This window comes from Quercus lobata, chromosome 8 (genome assembly GCF_001633185.2).
Source record: "Quercus lobata isolate SW786 chromosome 8, ValleyOak3.0 Primary Assembly, whole genome shotgun sequence".
Classification (NCBI taxonomy): Eukaryota; Viridiplantae; Streptophyta; class Magnoliopsida; order Fagales; family Fagaceae; genus Quercus; species Quercus lobata.
In genome coordinates, this window is record NC_044911.1 from 38,209,019 (window position 1) to 38,235,067 (window position 26,049).

Sequence of the window (26,049 nt, forward strand, 5' to 3'; positions counted from 1 at the left end):
TGGTGCATGCTACGTGTAAGCTCCCTCACTACTTCTAATCACACACAATTGTGGTCTTAACCCAACTCCTGCTCAAATCTCTACTTCGGAGCATTGATTACACAAGGAGAATCGTAAAGTGGGGTACGATCTTAGGGGCTTTTGATATCAAGTACATGTCTCGCACCTCTGTTAAGGGTCAGGTCCTCACCGATTTGGTAGCTGAATTTGCCGAAACCCCATTCGAAGAGAGAGTAGAGAAGCAGAACATAGATGAAAAATCGGTTGGTGCAATGTCTCTACAAGAACCTTTGTCCTGGAGGGTATACGTTGATGGTGCCGCGAATCACAGAGGATCTGGAGTGGAGCTAGTTATGATATCCCTAGAGAGGATCACAATTGAGAAATTCTTGAAATTGGACTTCTTGGCCACAAACAATGAGGCTGAGTATGAAACTCTGTTGGTAAGGATGACCATGGTTCAGAAAATGGGTGGAAAGGTAGTGGAAATCTTCTCTGATTCAAGGCTGGTTGTGGGCCAAGTTCAAGGAGAGTGGGAAGCCAGAGATCTCAAAATGCAGGAATATTTAAACCAGGAAAGACACTTATAGTTTGGATTTGAGTCTTTTAATTTGTCACAAATCCCCAAAAGTAGAAATACACATGCTGACTCTCTTGTCATGCTGGCAACATCCTCGGCATAAAGTTTACCTCGAGTGATCCTTGTAGAAGATTTGTGTAAACCTACTAAGGAAGGGGGAAATGGGGTTCATATTCATCAAATAAGTGTAGGTCCAAGCTGGATGGACTCTATTGTGCTATTTCTTAAGGAAGATGTCTTACTCAAGAGTAAGTCCGAAACCAACAAGGTACAGAGGAAGGCTCCTCGATTTTGGCTGTCTAAGGACCAAAAGTTGTACAAGAGATCTTTCTCTGGCCCATATCTGCTATGCATATACCCTGAAGCAATTAAGCTACTCCTAGAAGAATTACATGAAAAGATTTGTGGAAGCCACACAGGGGGCAGATCTTTATCTCGTAGGGTCTTCATGCAAGGCTATTGGTGGCCAAATATGCAGAGGGAGACATAAGAGTATGCGAAAAAGTGTGACCAATGCCAAAGATTTGCACCCAACATTCATCAATCGGGAGGAGTTCTTTATCCTCTATCCAGCCCTTGGCCTTTCGCTCAATGGGGCTTGGACATTGTAGGTCCTTTCCCTAAGGCAGCAAGGAGCAAGAAGTATTTATTGGTTGGCACGGATTACTTCACCAAATGGGTTGAAGCTGAACCGTTGGCAAATATCAGGGACGTGGATGCCAAGAGATTTGTTTGGAAAAATACTGTCACTCAGTTTGGAATCCCTCGTACCCTCATCTCGAACAATGGTCTTCAGTTCGATAGCAAGGCCTTCAGGAGGTATTACTATAACCTGGGCATAACGAATAGATATTCCACCCCGGCATATCCACAGGGGAATGGACAGGCTGAGGCTGTCAATAAGGTCATAATGAGCGGACTTAAAAAGAGGTTGGACAACGCAAAGGGAAAATGGGTGGAAGAGTTGCCACACGTTCTTTGGACATACCAGACTACGCCTCATAGGTCCACTAGGGAGACCCCCTTTTCAATGACTTATGGAGTCGAGGCTGTTATTCCTCTAGAAACTGGATTCCCAACACTAAGAACGAGTTCTTTCACTCCGAGCAACAATGACGAGCTGGTAGAAAAGAGCCTAGACTTAATTGAAGAGCGAAGAGAAAATGCCATGGTCCAATTAGCCTATTATCAACACAAGTTCAAGCAAGAATAAGATACCAATGTGAAGTTAAGGCCACTGGCACTAGTAGACTTGGTGTTAAGAAAGGTTTTGGGTACTACAAAGAATCCAGCATGGGAAAAATTAGGACCTAATTGGGAAGAACCATATCACATTGCATCAGTGGCAGGAATAGGTACATATTACCTGAAAGATCTAGATGAAAATACTGTACTCCGTCCTTGGAATGTGAACAACCTGAGAATGCATTATTATTAATGAAAGCAATCTTTACCATATTTCTGGTTTATCATGTTATTTGTCGTCCGTTCTACTACTTGTTAGATGTTAAACAGAACCTTAGTCATGTCTGGCTCCTCGGACAATGCTTTGGGTAAATTAACACTCTATGATATCTTTCTAAGTATTAAACAAAATCTTAGTCATGCCTGGCTCCTCGAACCACATGCTTTGGGTAAATTAATACTTAATGACATCTTTCTAAGTGTTAAACAAAACCTTAGTCATGACTGGCTCCCTAGACCACATGCTTTGGGTAAATTAACACTCTATGACATCTTTCTAAGTATTAAACAGAACCTTAGTCATGCCTAGCTCCTCAGACCACATGCTTTAGGTAAATTAATACTTAATGACATTTTTCTAAGTGTTAAAAAAAATCTTAGTCATGCCTGACTCCTTGGACCACATGTTTTGGGTAAATTAACACTCTATGACATTTTTCTAAGTATTAAACAGAACCTTAGTCATATCTGACTCCCCGGACCACATGCTTCAGGTAAATTAATACTTAATGACATCTTTCTAAGTATTAAACAGAACTTTAGTCATGTCTGGCTTCCCGGACCACATATTTTGGGTAAATTAATACTTAATGATATCTTTTTAAGTATTAAACAGAACCTTAGTCATGTCCGGCTTCTCAGACCACATGTTTTGGGTAAATTGACACTCTGTGACATCTTTCCAAGTGTTGAACAAAACCTTGGGTATGTCTGACTCCTCAGACCGCGCGCCTTGGGTAAATCAACACAACCTATTTATTTTCCTAAGTACCAGAATAGATCCCAGATTATACCCAACTCCTCAAACCAGTGGCTTTAAGTAAATTAACGTTCTTAGATATTTATATAAGTGTTGAGCAGAATAAGGGTTATCTGCCATGTTTATTTTTTACAGGATATATTATTCATCCCCAAAAAATTCAACCTTCCTTGCAGAAGGCCCAACTCTCAGTACAAGTATGTAATAATTCTCTTTTTTGTTGGCACTTGTTCAATTCATTTGAATTGGCAGTAATACAACACTATTAGCTTTTGCTAAAGTATGAGTAATAACAATCCATTATTGTTAGCAATCTTGGTTAACACCGATAAGAGAGTAAAGGTTACAAGGAAAAAGAAAGATTCATGAAACAAAAGGTAAAGTCTTTTCATTGATCAAAAGGAGAGCCTACTACAAACAGTGGTGAAATACCACCCAAAAAAAAAAAAAAAAGTCATATATACAGAAAGGTAAAAAAGAAAAATCCTATAATTATGCCTTTGCTTGATAAGGGTTCTCTTTGGGATCAGCTACCTTGGACTTAGACTCTACATCCTTAGCCTTAGAGACCACATCCCTAATCGTGAGAGCGTCCTTGGAGTGTTTGGCCTTGATCGAAGGTTGAACCTTTTTACCCTTTCTAGCCCCTATTGAAACTTCAGCATCAGGAGAAGGGGCTTGGATGGTGGGGAGTTGCTTAGGAGGAGGGAGAGGATCAGCAATGGGAGGAGGAAGCATCGCTGGAACTTCTTGGATATCCTCCGGGAAGAAAATATTCTCAGCCCTCCTCAACTCAGAGTCAGCAGGGACTCTCACCCAGTTGAGCGCTTCTACCCATGTCTCGGCGCAGTAGTCCCTGCACACTCCTGCCATCTCTTCTACCAACCGAGTCTTCGTTTCCAACACCCCACGTTCGTAGGATGCCGTCTCCGTGGCCTCAGAAGCTTTCCTAGCCACCCGAGTTGCATCCTTAGCTTTCTGCAGCTCAGCCTTGAGATCCAGGACCAACTGTCTTTGGGTGGCCAGCTCTATCTCAGTCATGTGAAGCTGTTTGCACTGGTCCTCGGCTTGCATCTCCACATTCTTCAAACCCTCAAACGTGCCCTGTCCGCGGCAATCAGCTTGTTTGCCAACTCCATTTGCTCTTGCTTTAGGGCTCCCAGGGACTTCTCAGTCTCAGCGCGGGAGTGGGCCTCAGCCCTAGCCTCATTACAGGCGTCCCGGACCTACTCCTCAGCCACAAAAACTTGCTGAGTAACCTGCATAAAAATAATGAAGAAATCCCATGTAAAAAAATAATAATAAAAAAAAAAAAAGAGGAAGAATGAAAGTGCAGCTTAGCATTTAATTCAAAGATTTGTTAGTTAACTTACCATGGTAAGGTCCCTCTTCAGGGACAGGAAGAGGTCAGGCTGCCTCATGCACCTCAGAGCTTCCATGTCTTTGGGGAGGAGAAAAGAATGCTCTAGGGCTTCAACAATGTAGGTTGAATGCCCTCTCTGGAACTCTCGAATTGAAGTGTCCCTTGGGATGGCAGAGCCATCCAGCTCTAGCTGAAAAGACCAAGTGTGCTGCTGTCAGCGCACCTTGGCCCCAACGGGGTCCTCCCTGCTATCCACAAAGGAAGCCTGTTTATCTTTGGCGTTTTTGGGCTGCTTTGCCCCCTTCGGAGAAACCACCTCGCCCTCCTCCACTTCTTGCACTTTCCTCTTATTCTTCAAGTCAGGACAAGGGAGCAATCCGACTGTAGTTACAAGGAGAGGAGGAGGAGGGGGGAGATTAGCAGGAACTTGGAACTTGGGGACCTCCTTGGACGACGCCCCTTTGTTCCTCCCAACAAGGATGCCCTTTAGTCCTCTCCTCGAGTTGATGTCCATCTCCTCGTATTCCTCAGAACTAGGGTCTATATGGGGGACTATAAGCTTGGGAGAGTGGGCAGCGAAGTACCTGTCTAACTCGTCCTCGGAATCTGGGAGTTAGATTATAGGATCAGCTCGTTCCTCCTTGTCCTCCTTGAAATGAAATTGATTAATCTCAACCTCAAGCAATAGGCGCGAGAAGGCAGTCTCCTCCCTCGGGACTGCTACTTCAGGCAGAGTGCGCTGGAAGGGTAGTTCGACCAAAGGAAGGTCTTCTCAGGCTAGGAAACTGGGCAGTGATACGTCAATCGAGGCTAGCTGAGGGTCGCCTGCTCTTATCACGTTGCCTACTTCTTCAAATGCGTCCAAGATTGGCACAAAGTCCAAGATCAGATGGACAGCTCATAACTGTTTGTCTTCACTCACAAAAATCTCAAACCTCAGCACCTTGTTGAGACCCAGAACGTTGACGAGACTGAGTCTAGGAGCAACGTGCCTTTTATCTGCAAAGACATCCGAGGAGAAAAACCCTGGTTAGTATAATGTAATCACCATTGAAAGTAAATGAAATTCAATAGAGGAACATGAAGCCGAGGGGCTATTACCCATGCTTCAAGAGAACAAAAAAAATAGAGGGGACCTAAACCTAGGGTACCCCACCTGGCTCTCCCTCTCAAATTGGGCAATGCAGACCATCATGTCATGCCCCCGAGACTATCAGGAAGTCATCCTTCATACTCTTATTGGATTTAGGGAGGCACGAGATGAGCCTAACGATAGGCAATCTGGACTTGAGGTAATACCCCGAGTCAGTGAGCAAGTGGCACTCGTACAGGTGGACAACATCGTGCTAGGTGAGTCCCAAACTCATATGCTCGTTGAGAACATCAACCCAACCTAAAATTCTAAACAAGTTAGGGGCATATTGGTGGGGACACAACCTATGGTTGATTAAGTAGTCTCGGATCAGCTTACTCATAAGAAGTGTCATTCCTTTCTCTATAAAAGCGATCATAGGAATGACAACCTCTCCTTCTTTCCTGTCAAAGTCTATCTGGTCTGAGGGACAATACCGCAGGGCTACTTCCTGCGGAATGTGGTACCTAGCCCTAAAACCCTCTATACCGGCGTCAGTGTCTACAAGGTGTTTAAACCTACCCATTGAATTAAGCTAAAGAGGAACAAATGAAGTTTTCAAGGAAAAGAAATAAAGGATGAATGGCCGAGGAGACAAGCTGAGAAGAAAATAACCTAGAAAATAAAGAACTTACAAGAATGAATATGATAGTTGCTTCTGGTACTTCTTAAAAGTTTGAATTTTTCAAAGAGAAAGACTTGGAGACTTTAGAAATTTGGAAATTTTGAAGATTTGAGAGTTATGAATTTCTTGAGAGCTCAAAGATTTGTAAGATGAGGAAAAATGATTTCCTAGGTGCTTTATATAGAAGGCAAAATTGAGTGGGAGTCATCTCGCTTGAATTCCAAAGGGAAATAACGGCCGTAGGATTTATCTCTCATTGTAGGATATAGGGAACAGAGTGCCGCCTGGAGCATTAAATGAGGCATCGTGGGCTTCGAAGCGTCAGTAGCAGTTATGGGGCACATAAAGCAATGTTTTCACACATGTAAATCAAAGAAATAAATGGTCTTAACTCTTAAAAATCAAAACCCCACTTTTTCTTCTCGAATAAAAGGGAAAAAACCGGAGTTTTGAGGGGTTATTGTAGGGATAAAGGCCCAAATTATATATTGGGCCTTGGGCTTTGGCCGAGAACATTGGTTAGTCCAAAGATGAATAAACAATAGTAAGGGTGTTAAGCTCAGAGTCCCATGAGTGGGTTGTGAATGGAAAGGTTGGGGAAGGCAGGTCGAGGAGGAATGTCTCCTCAGATAAACAAAGCATAAATCAAATGTGTATCCCACCATTCAAGGTGACCTTCCAGGAAGTTCCACTGATAAGGACTTGCTTTGTAAACGTACAAAAGGGATGGGAGCTCAGAAATATCTAAAAGAAAAGCCGCTGCCACCACATTGAATGCTCTGTAGCTAACTCTCTGGCCGCATTAATGAGGAAGTGATCTCTGAACAGTGTTTTTCAGCCTTACAACTACCCCAAAGACTTTAGGAGGGTGCTGATGAGACAAGGATCAACATAAACAATCTACTGTCCACGTTTAAGGTAAATATGAGAAAGAAGAGATAGTATAAATTAGAGTGAAGACCCTAAGAAAGGGGGGGGGGGGAGAAAGCACTGTAGTAATCAAAATTGCATCTGTAACCTTTTTCAGTTGATTTATAGAATAACTGATCTCCTTGGACTGTGCCGAGGACGAATTTACTTAAACAGATCCTTCCTACTTTTGCTTGATTGTCTTTTAAATCCATTCTAACTGTTATCCAACTCGTTAGGGCCTAGTTTTCCAATCCACTCTCTACAAATTCATTGTATTGGGCTTGCTGGGCCTGGATCCATTTATATTTTGGGCTTGGGTTTCAAAGTGCGTCCTTACAGTTTGTATTTATGCATTTTTTTGCTACCATCACCCATAATTTATAGCATTTTATAAATGATTCTGATGACATATTCTTCTTTTTTTATGCTCCATGTCTATGTTCCATGTCTATTGTGGTAAGTGGTAACACCCCCTCCCACCATCTTCCTATCTACCAAAAATCTACCTATCTAAAAACTACTAAATAAAAATAATAAAATTTTACATTTGTTATGACTAAAACTTATCTAAACACACACACCAAAAAAAAAAAAAAAAAAAAAAAATCTTTTATGTGAAACTATAAGGCCTCAAGGATGGTATATGAAACTTGTGACTTTATATCAAGGTTATCGATTCCGTACCGTACCGGTCGGTACGGTCGGAATATTCCGTACCGGCCAGCAATCCGGTACGCTCGACCCCCCTGTTTTGTACCGGAAAAAATACCGGCTGTACCAGCCAATTTCGGGCAATACCGGCCGGTTCCGGGCGTACCAGCCGGTACAGAAAAAAGTTTTTTTTTTTTTTTTTTTTAAGTTTTGTAATTTTTGAATTTTTGTTAGGACAAAATGGTAACTTATTTGTATTAACTTATTAGTATTATTTGTTTTCTTAGTATGCAATGGTAACTTTTAAGCGTTCTATTTTATTTTTTTATTTTTTTTCCCTTTTAATTGATACTAAAGTCTAAAACCATGAATAATTAGTTCTGAATTGAGGAAATGTTTTATAGTAAACTTTTATATTTATTATAATATATATATATATATATATATATATAGACAAACACACACACACATATATATATATATATATTTATTTATTTATTTATTTATTTATTTATTTATAAATATAAAAAATAGAGGTAAACCTGAAACGATACATCGGTATTGACCGGTATCCGAAATATATCGTACTGGTGGCCAAACCGGTACGGCCTCCAGTACGGTATTGACATCCTTGCTTTATATGATAATCAATTATCTAATTATTGTTACAAAAGCCATTTATAATAAAATTATAATTATATAAGCTCATATCTAAATCACATCATATTATAATTTGTGATACCACAAAATAAAATATATGTTTTACATGATATGGTTGCTCCAAGTGTGTGTCCACTCCTTTTTGTCACTAATTTATTTTTCATTATTTTATAAAATATAAAAAATTTGTTTTATATTTTGTTCAATAATTTTTAAATCACACACGTATCAAACCAACAAATTTCCCTCACATGTATATCAAACTACAATTAGAGTAGTAAAAGTTAGTAAAATGAAAGTATATTTATAAAATAATAATTGAGAAAAAAATTTTATATGTGCTTCATACTTTTAATTATAAAAAATAGTTTTTTTTCTTTCAAATTTTTTTTTGTTTCTTATGATAAACAGGATTATTTTAAAAAAAAATATTTACCTCTCACTCATTATTTTTAATATCTCTTATATTCTTTTTTTATAGCTTCAGATTTCCTTTCTTTCTTTTTTTCCTGTCAAAGTTATTATAATCAATTTAAAGAAAATCTAGAATTGTTATAATTTTAAAAATATAAGAATATTAAATTAATTCTAGAATAAGAATATTACATAAGCACTTCCTAAACTAGTTTTAGGTGGTTTATCATTTGAATTAATAATGATAACATCACAATACTTATTGAAAATAGGGTTAAATCTTAAATGCAAAGATACCCCACCTGATATGGGTCATTATCAAACATGTCTCCTATACTACCAAGAAAAAAGACTTTTTAAATCATTGTAGTATATAAAATGATGCAATTAACCCTTTTATTAGATTTTCATCATCATCACTTCTATTGGACGAAATGACCACTCGGAGAAATGTATTAAGTGGGAATATCAATTAGTGTGAATGTATTTTGACTCTCGTGATGCAGACATGGTCATGTTTTGTCTAATGAAAATAACATAAATCTAATTAACGCAAGGGTCAAGTGCATTATTTTATGTACTACAAAGATCTTAAAAAGTCGATTTCATAGCACATAGGTAGCCTAATTTCATTTAACACTTGAAAATAATAGCATCACAAAAATGACAAATTTTTTTTTCCCCATTTCTTTCCTCTATCTTCCATTAACTTACGAAAATATATACTAAAATTTTTTTTTTATGAAAATACTTATCGCATGGTCCTACATGAAATATATTATTTAATACTTCTTAAGCAACTTTAATATTATAAATAAATAATGTATTAATTTTAGAAAATCTTACATAATTAACAATGAACATTTTAATAATCTTCCTATTAAAAAAAACATTTTAATAATCTAATTATAACATTTTAATAATTTATTTAGCTTCTATACGCAAACTATGGATGAAAAGTAAGGGTGTTCATCGGCAGTGTAGTCAGTCTTAGGAAGTTAGGAGGGTTTTTTTTAGCCACATCAACATCGTTGGAATCTCATAAGCACCAACCATCGCCTCCACCATTGGATCAGCTTTCCAATGATCTATACAAACAGATACATTCTCAAGACAATATCAATTTAAATTGCATAAACACCACCACATAACAACATTAACATTGCGTTTCATGGAAATTGCATCCCAAAACTATTACATACTAATTTCTATCATATGATAACAATGATCTAAATATACAGATACATTATCAATTTAAAATGCATAAACACCACCACATAACAATATTTTATGTGGAGATAACATCCTGTTTCATGGAGATTGCAACCTTGTCCATGGCCCCGAAAAAGGGAAAATCATATATAAATAAAGAGAGGTGCTACGTCCACAACATTTTCACAACAAATCATAGGTGGTTAGTTGTTACTGGTTCAAATTTGAACCTAACACTAAGATTACTTTTTTGCCTTAATAATAACAACCAGTAATAACCTGCCACTTATGATTTGTTGTGAAAATATTGTGGACATATCATTTCTCATAAATATTACCTTGCAGTAGCTAGTAAAGAAATATTTTATTAAAAAATTTACATTTAGGTGTGTTTGGATACCGCTTATTTTGTTGAAACTAAAAAATTATTACTGAAAGTACTATAGATAAAAGTAAAAGTTAGTTGAAATAGTATAATGGATCCATGAATAGTGTCAAAAAGTGCGGTAGGGCCTATGAATAGTAGCAAAAATAAGCTAAATAGTGAAATAATTTTCATTTTTCATCCTCACACAAACACACACTTAAACAATATTGCTTAAGTCTTTCTTTTTCTTTTATTTATTTATTAGGGCTTAAGTCTTATTCATTCGTTTACATGACTTATGGATAAGTGAAACACATTTGCATCTTTACAGCAAAAGGTGCTTTTAGAAGGCCAATCTAGAAATGGAACACATAATTTCAGTTAGGTTTTTTTTTTTTTTTTTGGAATAAGTGAAACACATAACTTCAATGCATTTAATTTAATGAAAACACGCATTTAATTTAATGAATCTATCTCATTTAATGAGTTAGCATTACAGTTCAAATCCTAATAACAACTTATTTTAGTACTTTTTTTTTTAACTATCTATTAAATTTCAACTAACCAAACATGTTTTTTATTTCAAAAATATAAGAAAATTGTTTTTTTTATTCATATTCTCAAAAAAAAAATTTGAAAATAGAAAACAAAAATTGTTACCAAATATAGCCTAATTCGTCTCTTCTCTTCTCTTCACTTTTTCTTAAGGACATAAGAATTGTTGGACCAATTTTTTCCTTTTTCTAAGGAAAAAAAATATAGTAATTATTATGCATTACAATTCACATCATCTTGCGAATTTTTTTTAATTTCTTTTAACATAAAAAGACTCATGTCAAAAAAAAAAAAAAAAAAATTTATGGGAATGTGAGATTATTTATTTTAAATTCTATTTTATTAAAGTCAAATTTCCTTGGTTATTTTAGTTGATTCTTTTTTTATACAAAATGATTACTATTTACTTTTTTTTCTTTCATTTTAAAATACATAAATATAAAATATAAAATAAATAATGTTAATATAAATTTACATGAGTCCGTCACCATACTTGGAGGGCCAGCCCATAGGTTTTTGCTAGAAGGCTCTGGATAACCCAAAAATCACCCACCAAATTGCACAAAACCCAAGCTAAACGTTTTGAAGAGAATCCAAATCTCAAACACCTGATAGGTTGATATAAGTCCACGTGGCAGGTTAGTCAGCAGCACCCTTACCACCTTATCTCTCCTAACAGGAAAGAGGGAGAAATAAACGTTCCTCTTACAACGTTTGAGTTCCAGTCAGCAAATTACATTTTTTAACAATTCTAGTGTCTCATGGCTCTGCAAGCAGCACTTTCAGTTCCTTCTGCTATCTCCATCCACAAAGAGGTACACTCTTCTGTTTTGCCTTATTTTTTGGCAAATCTTGTGGGTATTGTTTTATAGCTTTTGGGTCTTTCCTTGTTTTCTTCTACTTTTAATTCATGTTTCATGCAATGAGATTTTCTTGTTCTCTTCCATAACAGGTGAAGTCTAATGTTTCTCTCAAGGAGTCAGGTCTATTTGGAGTTTCAGTCTCAGAGCCCCTCAAAGCTGAAATCAAGTGTCCTCTGATAAGGAAGCAGGTGCTAAATTCATCACTCTTCCTAAAATTTTCATACCTTCTTTTCCTGTTGCACTTCTAAGATTAAGCTGAAAATGGCTGTCTAATTCTTATTGTAGAACCATGGGAATTCAAGCTATTCCCTTGTTTCAGATGCTGAAAAACGTTAGGCAGAAACAATTCTCAGATTGAATTTAAATAAAAACTTATTAAAAAGACAACAAAGATGACAGGAACTGTAGATTTCGTAAAATGATTTTCTTCTCATTTTAAATGACTATCTAAAGTTCTAAACTATTATAAGTTTTTTCTTTTTAACTATCTCCAAGTATGGCATCAAAAAGTGGGGATTGGGTATGGATAACATAGGTTTGAATTCTCAGTTGTACACTGATTACCTTTTACTGAGAGTTATAAAATGTAGTTAGTAATAAAGAAAAAAAGGTGATACTTAAAAAAAGTTATCTGTTTGGCTAAGATTATTTTTGCCAATTTATTTTACTATTCAGCTTATTTTTTCTATTATTTATAGATTTTACTACACTTTTGGTAAAATTCATAAATCTTACTGTACTATTTCAACTAATTTTTATTTTTATCTACAATACTTTCAACAAAAAGTTTTTAATTTTAGTAAAATAAACTGATGCTAAATAGACTATTATAAGTAAATAAGCTACTAAACGGAAAAAGCTAATGGCAAATAAACGCTTTGTCTGGATGATTTTAATGCCACTTCCTAAAAGCTAAAATGACTTTCATAAAATCCAAATAATAACATTGTGCATTGCAGAATATACTCGTTTCAAAATGCTAATTACAAGATACACAAGTGCTGTGCAGTACATAATAAGATGAACTTCTGGTCAATGGGAATATGTGATTTTGTAGGTGCTTCTGATTTAAACAGATGCTATACTTAGCCGTGAATTCTCAACATTTTCAAGATGTAGTTTGTATTGAATAATCAATTGGCTCCATTTGCAGGAAGTTAGAAAAAGGAAACTACTTGTTGGAACCATTAGAGCCCAAACAGCAACTACAAGTCCAACACTTGGTGAGGCAGCACCAGAAGCAAAGAAAACCTTGAGAAAGGGCAATGTCATAATTACTGGAGCCTCCTCTGGGTTAGGACTGGCCACAGCCAAGGCTTTAGCCGATACAGGGAAATGGCATATAATTATGGCATGTAGGAATTTCCTCAAGGCTGAGAGAGCAGCTAAAGCAGCTGGCATTGCCAAAGAGAACTATACAGTTATGCATCTTGATCTTGCCTCCCTGGACAGCGTCCGGCAATTTGTAGAGAATTTCCATCGATTGGGTAGGCCACTTGATGTGCTGGTTTGCAATGCTGCTGTCTACTTACCCACAGCTAAGGAGCCATCTTTCACAGCCGAGGGGTTTGAACTGAGTGTTGGGACAAACCATCTTGGCCACTTCCTCCTCTCTCGATTACTGCTTGATGACATGAAGCAATCGGATTTCACTTCCAAGCGTGTCATAATTGTTGGTTCCATCACAGGTACTACTAACTTCCAACCACCATACAAATTCCAAATATGTTCCCTTCAGCATTTCTCAATCAAACCACGGTAACCAATTTTGGACCTACATGTTATAAAGGGAGAGTATTTAGAAGCTTCTTAGGTAGTCTTAGGGTGTGTTTGAATACCGCTTATTTTGCTGAAAACTGAAAATACTGTAGCAAATAATTTGTAAGTGTGTGAATAGTGCCGTGAGACTCATTTTTAATGAAAGTTTTGTGGGTCTCATGAACAGTGCACGATACCCACTGGAAAAACCACCACAGCCACAGAAACGTGCTTCTTATAAAAAAAAAAAAGATGCAGACACATTTCATTAGCATCCAAACGGGTACTTAATATCAAAATCTGGAAAATAATTTTCAAAGATCGAAAAAGGTTCCTGAAAAAGAAAAAAAAAAAAAAAAAAGCAGCAGCAGCAGCATATGCAGAAAGCATTACCTATTGTGGCATTGTCAGTGTGTGTGTATATTGGCAAAGGAAATTACTTGCAGCATCCTTAAGTGACAAGTTAACTAATGAAATATAACTGATTATATAAGAAGTGTACCTTAAAAAAGAAGGCCCATAATAGTCTACATGTATGATAAAAGCAATCTAGAATTAATTGTTACAATGACAAGATACATATTATAAATGTGGTTTTGCAATGAATTTGATTCTAGGTAATACAAACACCTTGGCTGGGAATGTACCACCAAAGGCAAACCTTGGGGACCTGAGAGGTCTTTCAGGAGGGTTGAATGGGCTAAACGGATCACCCATGATAGATGGAGGAGATTTCGATGGTGCCAAGGCCTACAAAGACAGCAAAGTCTGCAACATGCTCACCATGCAAGAATTCCACAGGCGCTACCATGAAGAGACAGGAATTACCTTTGCTTCTCTCTACCCTGGTTGCATTGCTACAACAGGCTTGTTTAGGGAGCACATACCCTTGTTCAGGCTTCTATTTCCACCCTTCCAGAAGTACATCACTAAAGGCTATGTTTCTGAAGAGGAAGCTGGGGAAAGACTTGCACAGGTCAGTTGAATTCTATAAAATGCAAGAATGAATACATAAATACATATGCATACATAAACATCTATTTACTTGTATGCGTGTGAAAAATGAAGTTCTATGTTGAACATAAACTAAATGAAACCTTGGTCATTCAGGTTGTAAGTGATCCGAGCCTGACAAAATCAGGTGTTTACTGGAGTTGGAACAAGAATTCAGCTTCATTTGAAAACCAGCTCTCCAAAGAAGCCAGTGATGCTGAGAAAGCACGAAAAGTTTGGGATATTAGTGAGAAGCTAGTTGGATTGGCATAAATAAGCATCAAAACAGAAAAATTTCCTAAACAATGTGCCTTTGTCTCTAATTTGGAAATACCCAAGAAATGTTTTACCCTTGTAGAAATTTTTAGTTGCATAAGACGGTAAAAATTCTCCCCTTTATATACTCTTCAACTATGCAAGAAGATAAGTAACCATATGGAGCTCAAAATTTTAAAACCAGCAATATAAACCTCAATATGGTCCAAAACTGAGACTAAAATTTTATTACTTTTTTTAAATACACCATTTCTCAGGACAGATTTTTACTTCGATTGGTATGCAAGGCATGCATTGAGTGGCCTTGAACAGCCAAAGCTTGAGAACCAATTGCCTCCCGATGCATAAATAGCCAAACCCAAGTCTGAAGTACACAAATCCAAACATCTGGGTACCACATATTGCTGAAATAAGAAAAGATAGTTATTTTTTTCCCCTTGTTTTTTTTGTTGAGTGGAAGCAAAGTAATAAACTAATAGTTGAGGGATTATAACCTGGAAAATTATTCAGACAGAGCACACAATATACCACATTTTTCTAGAGAGCAAGAGAGGAAGGATAGTGATTTTTTTTTTCTTTCTCTTTTGGTGAGCAGAAGCATAGTAATAGTTGCAGGATGATAACCTAGACAATTATTCAGACACAGCACACAATACATCCACCTACTATCCATTTAAAGATTCCCCTTAAAGCATGGATGGTCTACCTCATATTAGGATAAGGTCCTATCAATAAGGAACTGAACGAGCAATCTTGCATAGCCCCAACTAAGCCATTCCAGTGACAAACAATGACCCAAAAAGCTGGCTGAGTGTGGCACCAGCACAATGAACTCAAACAATCTAGGACCTGACTGATACAAAACAAGTTAAATATGTAACAAAATCTCAACAGACCTCTGCATCCATTATATCACTTTCTCTTGCCTGAGCTTAAGAGATTTTTATTAGATTAAGCAGAGAAACCTTCAAAGAAGTGAAAATTCCCATCAAGACCTACATTTTAGAAATACTTAAAAATACCTAACAGTCAAAACAAATAACAATAGACCTTAAATAAAGTATTAATTCCATACCCAAAGGAAGAGTGCAACTCTCACTAACATGTAAAACCATCCATGGTTATCCCATTCTGCAGAATATGTAGAATGGGCTGGGTTAACATCAACTTTTTGTTCCTCCCTTGAAGTAGAGGATGTAGCCAATGAACCCTAGACAAGGACAAGAGAGAGAGAGAGAGAGAGAGAGAGAGAGAGAGCAAATTAGTGTAGGATGAAAATTGAATCAAATTTAGGGAGTGAGCAAGCAATCATAAAGCAATTATCATGAGATTCTAATCTTACCTTCAATTTGGATGTGGAATATCCAGCTAATGAAGAAGGCCATAGAATAAAGAATAAATCAAGTGATACACTAAAAAAACCTGTGTATTCAAACCAATACCAAAAAATTCAAGAAGCACCCAATACAACAGGGGAAAAAAAAAGGTGAAACTAAGTAACCGTATGTGTGTATATAAAACTGAATTATCCTTCTAAAACTAATTACTTCAAGAAAGTGAACCAGGTGCAGAAAATTAGCTACCATCAAAACTGATGATTTCAAACAATTTATTAGGTTATAGGTGAATTTGATTGACTATCCCAAAAGAAGTGATTATTCTTCAATGGATGGGAAATTTAAACAATTCATTACTATCATAGACAGGGAAACCAATGGGGCAAGTATTGTATAAACTCCCCACACCTATATGCTATTATGATCAGATTTTACAATCAAAAACAAGGGGGAAGAGCAATAACAACAGAGCATAATACACTAAGTCACATAATAGGGAAAAATGCCCTGACATCCCATGAACTTTGGGGTAGTTGCATTTATACCCCCTGAACTTATATTTTTGCCAATTTAGTACATAAAATTTTGTACTGCAGCAAATATACCCCCTTAATTTTATCTTTCACCAATTTAGTCCATAAACTTTGATAATGTCACTGTAAGACTCCTTTAATTTTTTTTCCCCCAATTTAACCTCTTTTTGTACTAAACCATATGGGGGAAAAATTAAAATGAACATAAAAGTTTAGGGGGTTTATTGGTTACATTTTCAAAGTTCATATACTGAATTGGCTAAAGTAAAAGTTTAGGGGGTCTATTTGTTATAGTACTAAAGTTTATGTACTAAATTGACTAAAATAAAAGTTCATGGGGTGTAAGTGCAACTACCCCAAAGTTCAAGTGGGGGTGTGTGCATTTTACCACATAATGATAATACACTAAGTCATGTTTAGAGGATAAGGTGGATAAAAATCACAAATTGTTTGAAAATCAGTTTTGGAAAGCCCATAAATTTGATTTGGGAAAGCTAAAATGCTTCAAACACATAAGCATAGTTAATACTCTCAAGAAAACAGAAAACTGATTATAGATATTACAATCAATAGTCTGACCCAATAAAACCATAACATTGCACATTGACAGATTCTAAGCATGTTCTACACTACCTAGTTTACACGCAGTATGCATTGCCCATCACATGACTCCATAATTGGATTTTTTACATGCCAAAAAAATTCATTTAACATTGCCAAGCTAACATTTATATAGTACACCAACAGTCCTTTTATCATAATCATTATCAATCTCAGCATAATCAATGTACACCTCATTTACATTCCACCCACATTGTATAATTTCTCTAAATATATATAGAGAACCATGAAATTCATCCCAAACTAAAATCTCTATTTATGATATGGCAATCCATACATTTATAAAGATCCAACTCCATTACCCATCTTATTTTTTGCATTCATTTCCCATTCCTTTCTTAAAATTTATCACAGAAACAAAAGTGGATCATTCACAAAACCAAGCCAAGAAACTCATAGACATGAAAAAAAAAAAAACCCTGTACATCTCACATATACTAATTATATAGTGGGGTTCATACAAACCTTGCCTTTGCAAAGATTCAGCAAAGAGAAACCAAGAGTGGAAAGGGGCACAACCATCATCATGCAAATTATTAAACCAGAATCATAATAGAATTCATTTGGCATTCTAACCCAAACTCAAGACAATCAACTTGCATGAGCAGGAAAAAAAAATTGATTATCCATGAGATAGAACTGATACTTGAGATTGATTTGGAAGATAATTGATGCTTGAGTTATTAGGGCCTCTATTGGGCTTCAAAGAGACTGATAGAGAACATGTAGGGGAGAGAGAAAAAGAAATTAGCTTTGATTTTCCGCATAAACATTCACTTCTGCCCATGATTTTCAGCATAAAGTCTGAGGGAATTGGGGAAGTCATGTCAAAGCATGGTGATATAGGAGTAGATTTGTTCGTTCACCACATTTATTTCTGCTCTCCCCCTCCCTCCCTCACTCTCCTTATACCTTTCTTTGTTTCTTTCCCTCACTGATTCTCTTTCTCTAGCCAAGACCAGAGCATGTTGTTTAGCCTCTGAAGATGCATTTTATTACACCAAACAGTCAGCCCCTCAAATTGTATGAGAGCTTCCATGAATGATGGTCCAGAATATCCAGTCAAATGTTTTGGCACATATGAAAGACCTAAATGCCCTAAACGGGTTCCATCTACAAGTGAATCATGCACTATTATTTTTAGGCATATTGGCACAAACCATCAGAGAAAACAGAAACAAATAAGAACACAATGACTAACAAATACATACAAGACAAGAAGATGATAGCCTTACATTCCCGTCCCTGCCAGCAGCACGCACACTAGTAAGTTCTTCAATCCTAACTGAATAATCTGTGCACAATAGCAAACATTGCAAATTAAGTCACTAGTCTTTAACATAATGGATAATGTGAAAGGTAAAGATCCGTATCCCATGAATATTCACCAACATCATGCCATCAAATGTCTGTACACCAAAGAAGAATCAATCACCTTTGCTTCATACAAGAGAACGGGAATTGAAGTAAGACACCTTACATATTAAAGCAGCTGTTGATTTCCATCCTCCTTAATTTGTATAACCTCATTTACTAAAATGACATGCCAAATAACATCCACATCATCCTTTTGGAGGATGCCAGGAGGGGTCAAGAGGACCAATTACCCTGGTCATCCATTTTGAGCCAACTAGCGCAGAACAAGCAGTCAGTCAATAATGCTGCCCTTACATCTTCTCCTTGCTATCTCATCATAAGCGGGATTTGTGGGACAAAAGAAGAGTCCCACTTGCATCTGGACTAAGAAAGTATGGAAACACCGGCAAAACTAACAGCATTGCAGCAGAGACATGATCAAGACCACCCCACATGTAGCAAATAAAAAGTGCAAAGGTACTGTCAATCAAGGCATATATTGCAATGTTATGGAAAACTTTGTATAAATTTAGGACTCAATTTTGTTTCAATGTTTTATTATATCTATGATCTCACCCTCCACCTTGTTCTTACAAAGGCAGCACCATTTGAGCTACAGTCATTAGCAGAATGTGCATGATTTTATTCAGAGGAATTTACTGTAGTTACAGATTTTCATTGCTTATAATAAAATATAAAAGCAGGAGACCTACACCAGTCACATTTAGGTAACAATTAATGGAAGTTATGAAGCACAGGGACAAACAGAAATACAGAAAAATTAACAACCCCCATCCCAGTTGTCATAAAGAGAGTTCCACAAGCTTCTAAACTTATCGGTGCATCAGCTGTGATTGTACCATGAGCCCATTTGTACCTGTTCAACATACAACATAAAATACAATTGAGGTTCATGACTGAAAAATGGATACGGCTAAGCAAAATCAGCTTCAAGATCTACTTCGATTAGCAAAGCATCTCATGAATGTCATTGGTATATATCTCCAAAGCCTAAAGTCACCAAAACCATTGCCAATAAAATCAACCTACTCTTTTGGGGCGTGAATCAGAGAAATTAACTGAGGCTGTTCAAACCGGCACAGGTCAACTAAACAGTATTTCCATTATCCCAGCAATTGTGGTTATGGATTTTCAGATTATGGGGAGCACTGTGGGGTCTATAGTTGGCGAATTATAGCATTTATCTACTCTTTTCTTTTTCTCTTTTTTCTTTTTTTATATTTTTAATAAAGTGAAAGCTAATATCCATGGTATATAAATACTTGTAAATAAATAAATATATATGTATATATATAGATAATTGACAACCAAGAAAATAACAATGTATAAGTCATGACCAAGTGAAGATTATTTGAGATGTTATCTAGCATTGCTGCAATCAAGGAAGAGAGAGAGACCCTTTACACAAAACAGTTTCTACTTTAAAGAAGAAAAAGTCCATGAAAAAACTGAAGATCTCATTTCTCACAAAGCAGATATATAGGAAAGCAATACCTGCGAATGCAAGAAAAATGCTTAAGAAAGTAGCTAGAACAACTCATATCAGTATATCATTCTCAACTAGTGTCCATGGAAGCATCAGTGAGACCTGGCACAAGTACACAACAGTGTACTATCTAAACCACAATTTTCTTTTTCTTTTTTTGGCTAAGCAAAGGTTTTGAGGAGATTCAACTCTCAGACATGTCCCACTGCTGGGGTTGATGTGCCAGTTGGGTAAAAGACCATTGACACTATCTAAAACACAATCTTGCAGACACTAATATCTAAAGCAATGAAAAGAAAATCTGTAAAACAGAAAACAAATAATTGCTGTACGACCTAATGATATCATTAAAAACAATGGATCTTGATATGATATGAGTTTAAAAGTTTGGTATATCTGCTATAGTGGTAATTCTTCAATTTTGGATGCTAAACATTTATACTTAACACAAAATGTATGTTTAAGAACCTAATGACTGTCTTCATTTGTTGACATTAGGACATTCTATTGATGAACCTAAGTACTTGTTTATCTTAATGACAAATTTTTTTATTATAAGTAATAAAATTTATTCAAAATGAAATCAACAAGTACACAGGAAGTATACTATCTGAAGGTAAGAGATTCATGTGCCATGTAGGATATCCTACAACCAAATTCGAGAAAATAAATTCCACTTTCTCCTGTGGTAGATAATATAAAAGGCATATTCACCAATATAATGACCACCTCTCTATATGGGGCAAGAGGAGCAACAGCAATAACCCACACGACTTTTCCTAAATATATAGGCCTGTCAAGCTTATCTGCATCCAGTTTGGTAGTATTTACACCTATTGAACCCAAAAACAACAATTTTGACAAAACAAATATAAATCAATGAGCCCCATAAATCACAATATTAGTTTGCTCTGAGCCATTACCCAGATAGAGAGAGGGAAAAAAACAAACCAGCAGCAACAACAACAAACCAAAAGAAGAGAAAACAAAGCCAGTCCACAAACCTGAAAGAATATATCTGAGGTGGTTGGAGCATGCACACATGAATCGTAAATAATCATGAACTGATTAAGTATCAAGTTCAATCCAAAGATAAATAAGAGAAAAGGCTTAATTGGGAATAGATCATCAAAAGATGCACAGTGCTTTAAAATCTGAAAACAAACACCAAATATTTGGAAGCATTATGATGTAGAACAGCATAGGAAAATAAAGATAAAAGAAGATTAAAAGGATAAACAGGACAACCCCTAGGCTCCACCACCTAGAATCTGCCTGCAAGCCCTAGGCATCGCCACCAAACAAAGAGAAAATCATCAAATTATTCTAATTCAAATTGTACTGCCTTTCACAATTACAAGAGCACTACTTTAATAGGGTTTAGGGATTACACCAATATGGGGAAGTACTTAATTAAATGCCTTAAAACCCTCAACATTAAAAAAACCAAAAATTCAAATTCAAAAACAAAATTCATTTCACATTCAAAAATAAAATGATTTTGGTGCTCCCTGCATCACACGAAACTTTAATTAAATTGCAAGGTACCAATAAGATGCTGATGCATATTTTTGGCTAATGTCTGCTAGCTGGATAGTGAAGCACTTCGGAGGAAAAACAAATAAAAGGCATCCCATCCTCAACCCCTTTGCCTTATAATTTGTTGGTTTCTTCCCTACGAGCTCTGGTTTGTGAAAATTTTAGAATTCTAGACCAGGTTGGCATCCAAAAACTTGAATCAAGACAAACTCTTTACTTTGTTTTGGTTTGGGAGATGGGGGGTAAAGATGACGAGAAACTATTAGCTTAAGTAGAATCACAACTTAGGGTCTGACAATAAAGAGTTATAATGACTGTCAGCTGCCCAAAACCTATCCTTTAAGCTCCGCAATAAATAAAAAAAGACCCTGATTAAAATAAGCAAAGTAAATGATAATAAGTAACCATACAATGGAGCAGCAGGAAAGTGATATGGCATTGAGATGAATGATAATAAATGTCAGTCATACCTAATCTACAAACTGAGGCAAAGAAACATAGAGAAACACGGAATTAAAATATAGAGAAAAATAGTGGTTCAGTAATAAACAAAATCTAGGGATTAATCATCAAATCAGTACACAAAAACATTCTTGTGAGGAAATAAAAAGGATTTATCATCAGAGCCACTAAGTAAGAAACATATGCTAAAAAAAATAAGAGGCAGGCAGTGCAAGTCTATCTCAGGATTAATACACTTATTTTACCACCAAAACAAGAAGAGAAGCTTGCACGACTACAAGCTGACTTATAACTAGTGTTTGCTATTCTCAGCTGCACTCTCTTCCTTCCCAAGTGCAACCACTAATTTTTTCAGGATCGCTTCAGTTGGCTGGTGTGAATTCTCTACAGCCTTGGATATTGCCTGCCATTTCTCACCATGCTTAGGTTCTGCAGCAATGCATCTCTTTAACACATCTTTCTGGCTCTCTTCACTCCCATGCTGAATTTCGAATTTATAATATAATGCCCAGAAATCTCCAATATCCGGGGCAAGTGTGACTGCCCTGTTAAGCCAAGTTCGAGCTTTATCTACCTTCCTATCATGCCAGAATAACTTAGCCACAGCAGCAATCACATGGGGATCATGATCACATTTCTTGAGAGCATCCATACTCTTGGATTTTCGTTGCGGACGGGGGACCATCTCAATTGATGCTGCCCATAATATACCACTGTTGGGACACTCCTGCAATGCCTTTGCCATCAAAATATCAGATTCCTTCTTATTACCATGCCTCATTTCAGCTCGGACAGCAGCAAGCCAGAGCTCAGGGTTCTGAGGATTTTTCTTCCTTGCCATGGTGAGGACAGCTCGTGCTTTACTCAATCCATTCATCTTCTCTTCCAGATTAGCAAGCGAAAGCCAAAGGTGTATACAATGAGGGCAACGCTTCAAACCCAACTCGTAAGTTTCCTTGGCTTTCTCCAAGTGACCAAGCCTCTCCTCTAGCTGTCCAAGCATCAACCACAGTTTAAAGAATGCAGGGAAGAGTTTCAAACCTTCATCCAACAACATCCTCTCCTCGTCAGTATTCCCCAATTCTCTCTCAACAATAGCAGATTTCATCCATACTCTTTCGGTGCCACCTCTCTCTCTAGCCTTAGCAAGAAGCATTCTAGCTCTCTCGGGCTCATGATTCTCGAATTCAAGCTTAAATGCTGCGAGCCAAATCTCCTCAGAGTTAGGAATGGCAGCATAAGCTTCTTGAAGGATTGCTCGTGCAGCAGGCACATCCCCTGCAAGCCACTTCTCTTTAGCACCCATAAGCCACAAAACCTCAGCTTGTGGCCTGTAAGTAACTGCCTTACGAAGCAAAGCATCAAGAGACTCCCTAGTCCCATGACTCTTCTCCAGCTGTGCTGCCTTAAGCCATATGCTCTTCTTTGTCAAGAACACACTCAATGCATGAGCATAAATAGCTCTGGCTGTCTCAATTGAACCCCTCTTCTTACACTCCTCCGCATCTGCCACCCATGTCCTCTTCCTATCCTCTTCCTCCACACCAATCCCAATTGTATTCTTAACAATGGCTTGACAAGTCACCACAGAACCTGCCCGTTCTGCGGCTTCTGCCTCTCTCATCCATGCCTCCCTATCAATTGCCAAACCCTCTCTCTGCAAGGCCCTTATACCCCTCTCAATAATCTTCACCACCATTCCTGTATTCCCATTTGCCTCTTCCAACTTCGCAGCAGTTATCCAAATAGCCGGCTCCTTTGGCAGCCTCTCCCTCGCCCTATTCAACACTTTCTTTGCATGATCATATGTCTCTAGTCTTGCCAATGCCAACCACAATTCAACGTGCAACGGACAACACTCCACAGCCCTGTGCAGTAACAGTCTGGCATCCTCCTCATTGGCCAACTCTACAACTGCCTTCCAAAGCCGAACCGAATCTGGAATATGCTCTAACCCTTTCCTTAACACTCTGCTCTTGTTCATCTCATCATGCTCCAATTTCGCTGCCTGTAACCAAAGTTTAACTGAATTCGGTATGGATTTCACACCTTTTGCAATAACTGCCTTGGCCTCATCCGGGCTTGCTAATCTACAAGCCTCCAACCACACATCCTCGCTCTTCGGACATTCTTCACAACCCTTTTGAATCAACTGTCTAGCTGCCTGAATCTTTCCAGCCACCTCTTCCAGCCTTGCCGCAGCAATCCAACCCGGTGGATGCTTCGGATTCGTTTGAGTCACACTCTTCAACAACAGTCTCGCCTTTTTAATATCAGAAATCTCCGCATCACTCGTGATCTTCATACTCTTCAAATCAGTGAGATAACCTTTTGGATCCACCACAGTTTGTCCCGAAACCGAATCCGATAACCTATCCAACTTCAATGACAACACAGTACCTCTTCCTTCACCCACAGCAGTCAAATCCGTGACCGGAGTTTGCGCCCACGGTGTCTCAGTACCACCAACAGCTCTACTCTTCGGGTCCAATGCCGTAACATGCTCTTGCTCTTGCCTAGCTTTTTCCAATAGCGTATCCGGCACAGGCACGAAGCTCTCAAACCGCTTCTTCTTGTTTCGAAGCGAATAATCTCCAATTTCGGGAATGCTATCCCACTCCTGAGTCGACAAAGTATACAATTTCCTCTTCAAATCGGCAAATTGCTCTGTAATTTTTGGATTCGACGCACGGTACTTCTCGATTTCCTGCTTCAACCTAGCTTCTCTCCTATCCTTCCGCCGCGAATCCATTCGCTTATCAATCGCTTCCCAAACAGCATCAGCCTCCTTATCATCTTCATCATACTCACCATTAGCAAACAGACCAACATCATTTCCTTCAAACTCGTCAAACTTCTGATTCTCATCATATCCTTTCTCATCCGCCTCGTCGCCATCTTCATCTTCATCGGGCTTTCCGCGGCCCCGGCCCGCCCCAGAGGGCCCGCCGATGGTAGTGGCGGTGCGGTCAGGGAGGTCAGGGGCAGCACGGGCCGGACCGATATCGGAACGGGTAGTAAATCCGGTGGCACCACGGCCGAGCCCGGCGACGTAGTTGGGCGGCGGCTTGGAGTTGAGGAAGTCGAGTTTGGGCTTCGAGGGAGGAGGGATTGGAGTTGGGGTTAGGGCTGGGGTTGGGGTTTGGGCCTGGGACCCACCGAGGAGAGGGAGGTGGAGAGAGAGAGTGGAGTAAGGGGTGACGCGGAGGCGGGAGAGGAGGACGGCGTCGTTTTGAGATGGGAGAGGGTGGGATTGGGAGAGGTAGAGCCGGTGGAGGTGGTGGATTGGGATGTGAGTGTGGTGGTGGAGAGAGAGTTTGAGGGAGTGGAGAGTGGTGGTGTTTGGGTCTAGGGTTAGGGATAGGGTTTTGTGGTTTGGGATTGTGATGAACACCATGGTTGGTTGTGGTGTGATTGTTTGAATCTTGAGAGTTGAGAGAGCAGAGATGGATCGAGAGAACAGTTAAGTGAAGATGAATTTGAATTGAAAGAGTGTAGGGGGGTGTTGTTTTGTTTATGTTCGTATGGGATTTGGATTCGGGGGAAGGGAGAGGAAAAGAGAGAGTAACCGACTCTGGTAAATGGGAGAAAGGATTGTATAATACGACACTCACCCACGTCAGTATATATAGTTGGTGAGACTGCCCAATAAAAATAAGACACGTTTACTGATTTCAAGTATGACACGTTTTCAAAATAAGACTGCCCAATCTATATGTACAAGGCTGTTCGGGGGCAGAAGTGAAAATAATAATTATCATCTTCACTTTGTACTAAAGGTTTGTTTGAATACTATTTATTTTGCTGAAAAAGAAAACACCATAGTAAAATAATTTTAAAATGGCAAAACACTATTGCTAAAAACTTATTGCGCTTTTCACTTCATGGCTAGTCCATGAACAATGTCTCTCCCAAATGCAAAATGCGTAAACATCATCTCCCAAAAGCACGGCAATTTCTACTTCCTTTCCGATATTCCTCATAAATAATCTCAAATATAACAAACATAAGCATCATAATAACAATAACAATATCACCGCACACCCTTAATACAATGGTCACTCCACAAGTATAAGTACTTGTGGGGTGTGGAGGGTAACGGACAGGGT

The 26,049-nt window shown here is 37.9% G+C and overlaps 2 protein-coding genes across 2 annotated transcripts; one reads left to right on the forward strand and one right to left on the reverse strand.

Moving 5' to 3' along the window:
* Positions 1 to 11,393: 11,393 nt before the first annotated feature.
* LOC115956064 (protochlorophyllide reductase-like) lies at positions 11,394 to 14,806 on the forward strand. Its single transcript, XM_031074528.1, has 5 exons — positions 11,394 to 11,510; positions 11,648 to 11,746; positions 12,712 to 13,246; positions 13,934 to 14,292; positions 14,427 to 14,806. The coding sequence occupies exons 1-5, from the start codon at positions 11,457 to 11,459 to the stop codon at positions 14,580 to 14,582; spliced, it is 1,203 nt and encodes a 400-aa protein (XP_030930388.1). The 5' UTR covers positions 11,394 to 11,456; the 3' UTR covers positions 14,583 to 14,806.
* A 7,173-nt stretch (positions 14,807 to 21,979) lies between these two features.
* LOC115956063 (protein STABILIZED1) lies at positions 21,980 to 25,534 on the reverse strand. Its single transcript, XM_031074527.1, has one exon. The coding sequence runs from the start codon at positions 25,335 to 25,337 to the stop codon at positions 22,233 to 22,235; it is 3,105 nt and encodes a 1,034-aa protein (XP_030930387.1). The 5' UTR covers positions 25,338 to 25,534; the 3' UTR covers positions 21,980 to 22,232.
* Positions 25,535 to 26,049: the final 515 nt, after the last annotated feature.

What these genes read in the sequence shown, in the direction of transcription:
- LOC115956064 (XM_031074528.1), top strand. Translation starts at nt 11,457, where the DNA reads ATGGCTCTGCAAGCAGCACTTTCAGTTCCTTCTGCTATCTCCATCCAC. An exon ending in CTATCTCCATCCACAAAGAG is followed by an intron (nt 11,511 to 11,647) that starts GTACACTCTTCT and finishes CTTCCATAACAG; the next exon opens with GTGAAGTCTAATGTTTCTCT. An exon ending in GTCCTCTGATAAGGAAGCAG is followed by an intron (nt 11,747 to 12,711) that starts GTGCTAAATTCA and finishes CTCCATTTGCAG; the next exon opens with GAAGTTAGAAAAAGGAAACT.
- LOC115956063 (XM_031074527.1), bottom strand. Translation starts at nt 25,337, where the DNA reads ATGGTGTTCATCACAATCCCAAACCACAAAACCCTATCCCTAACCCTA.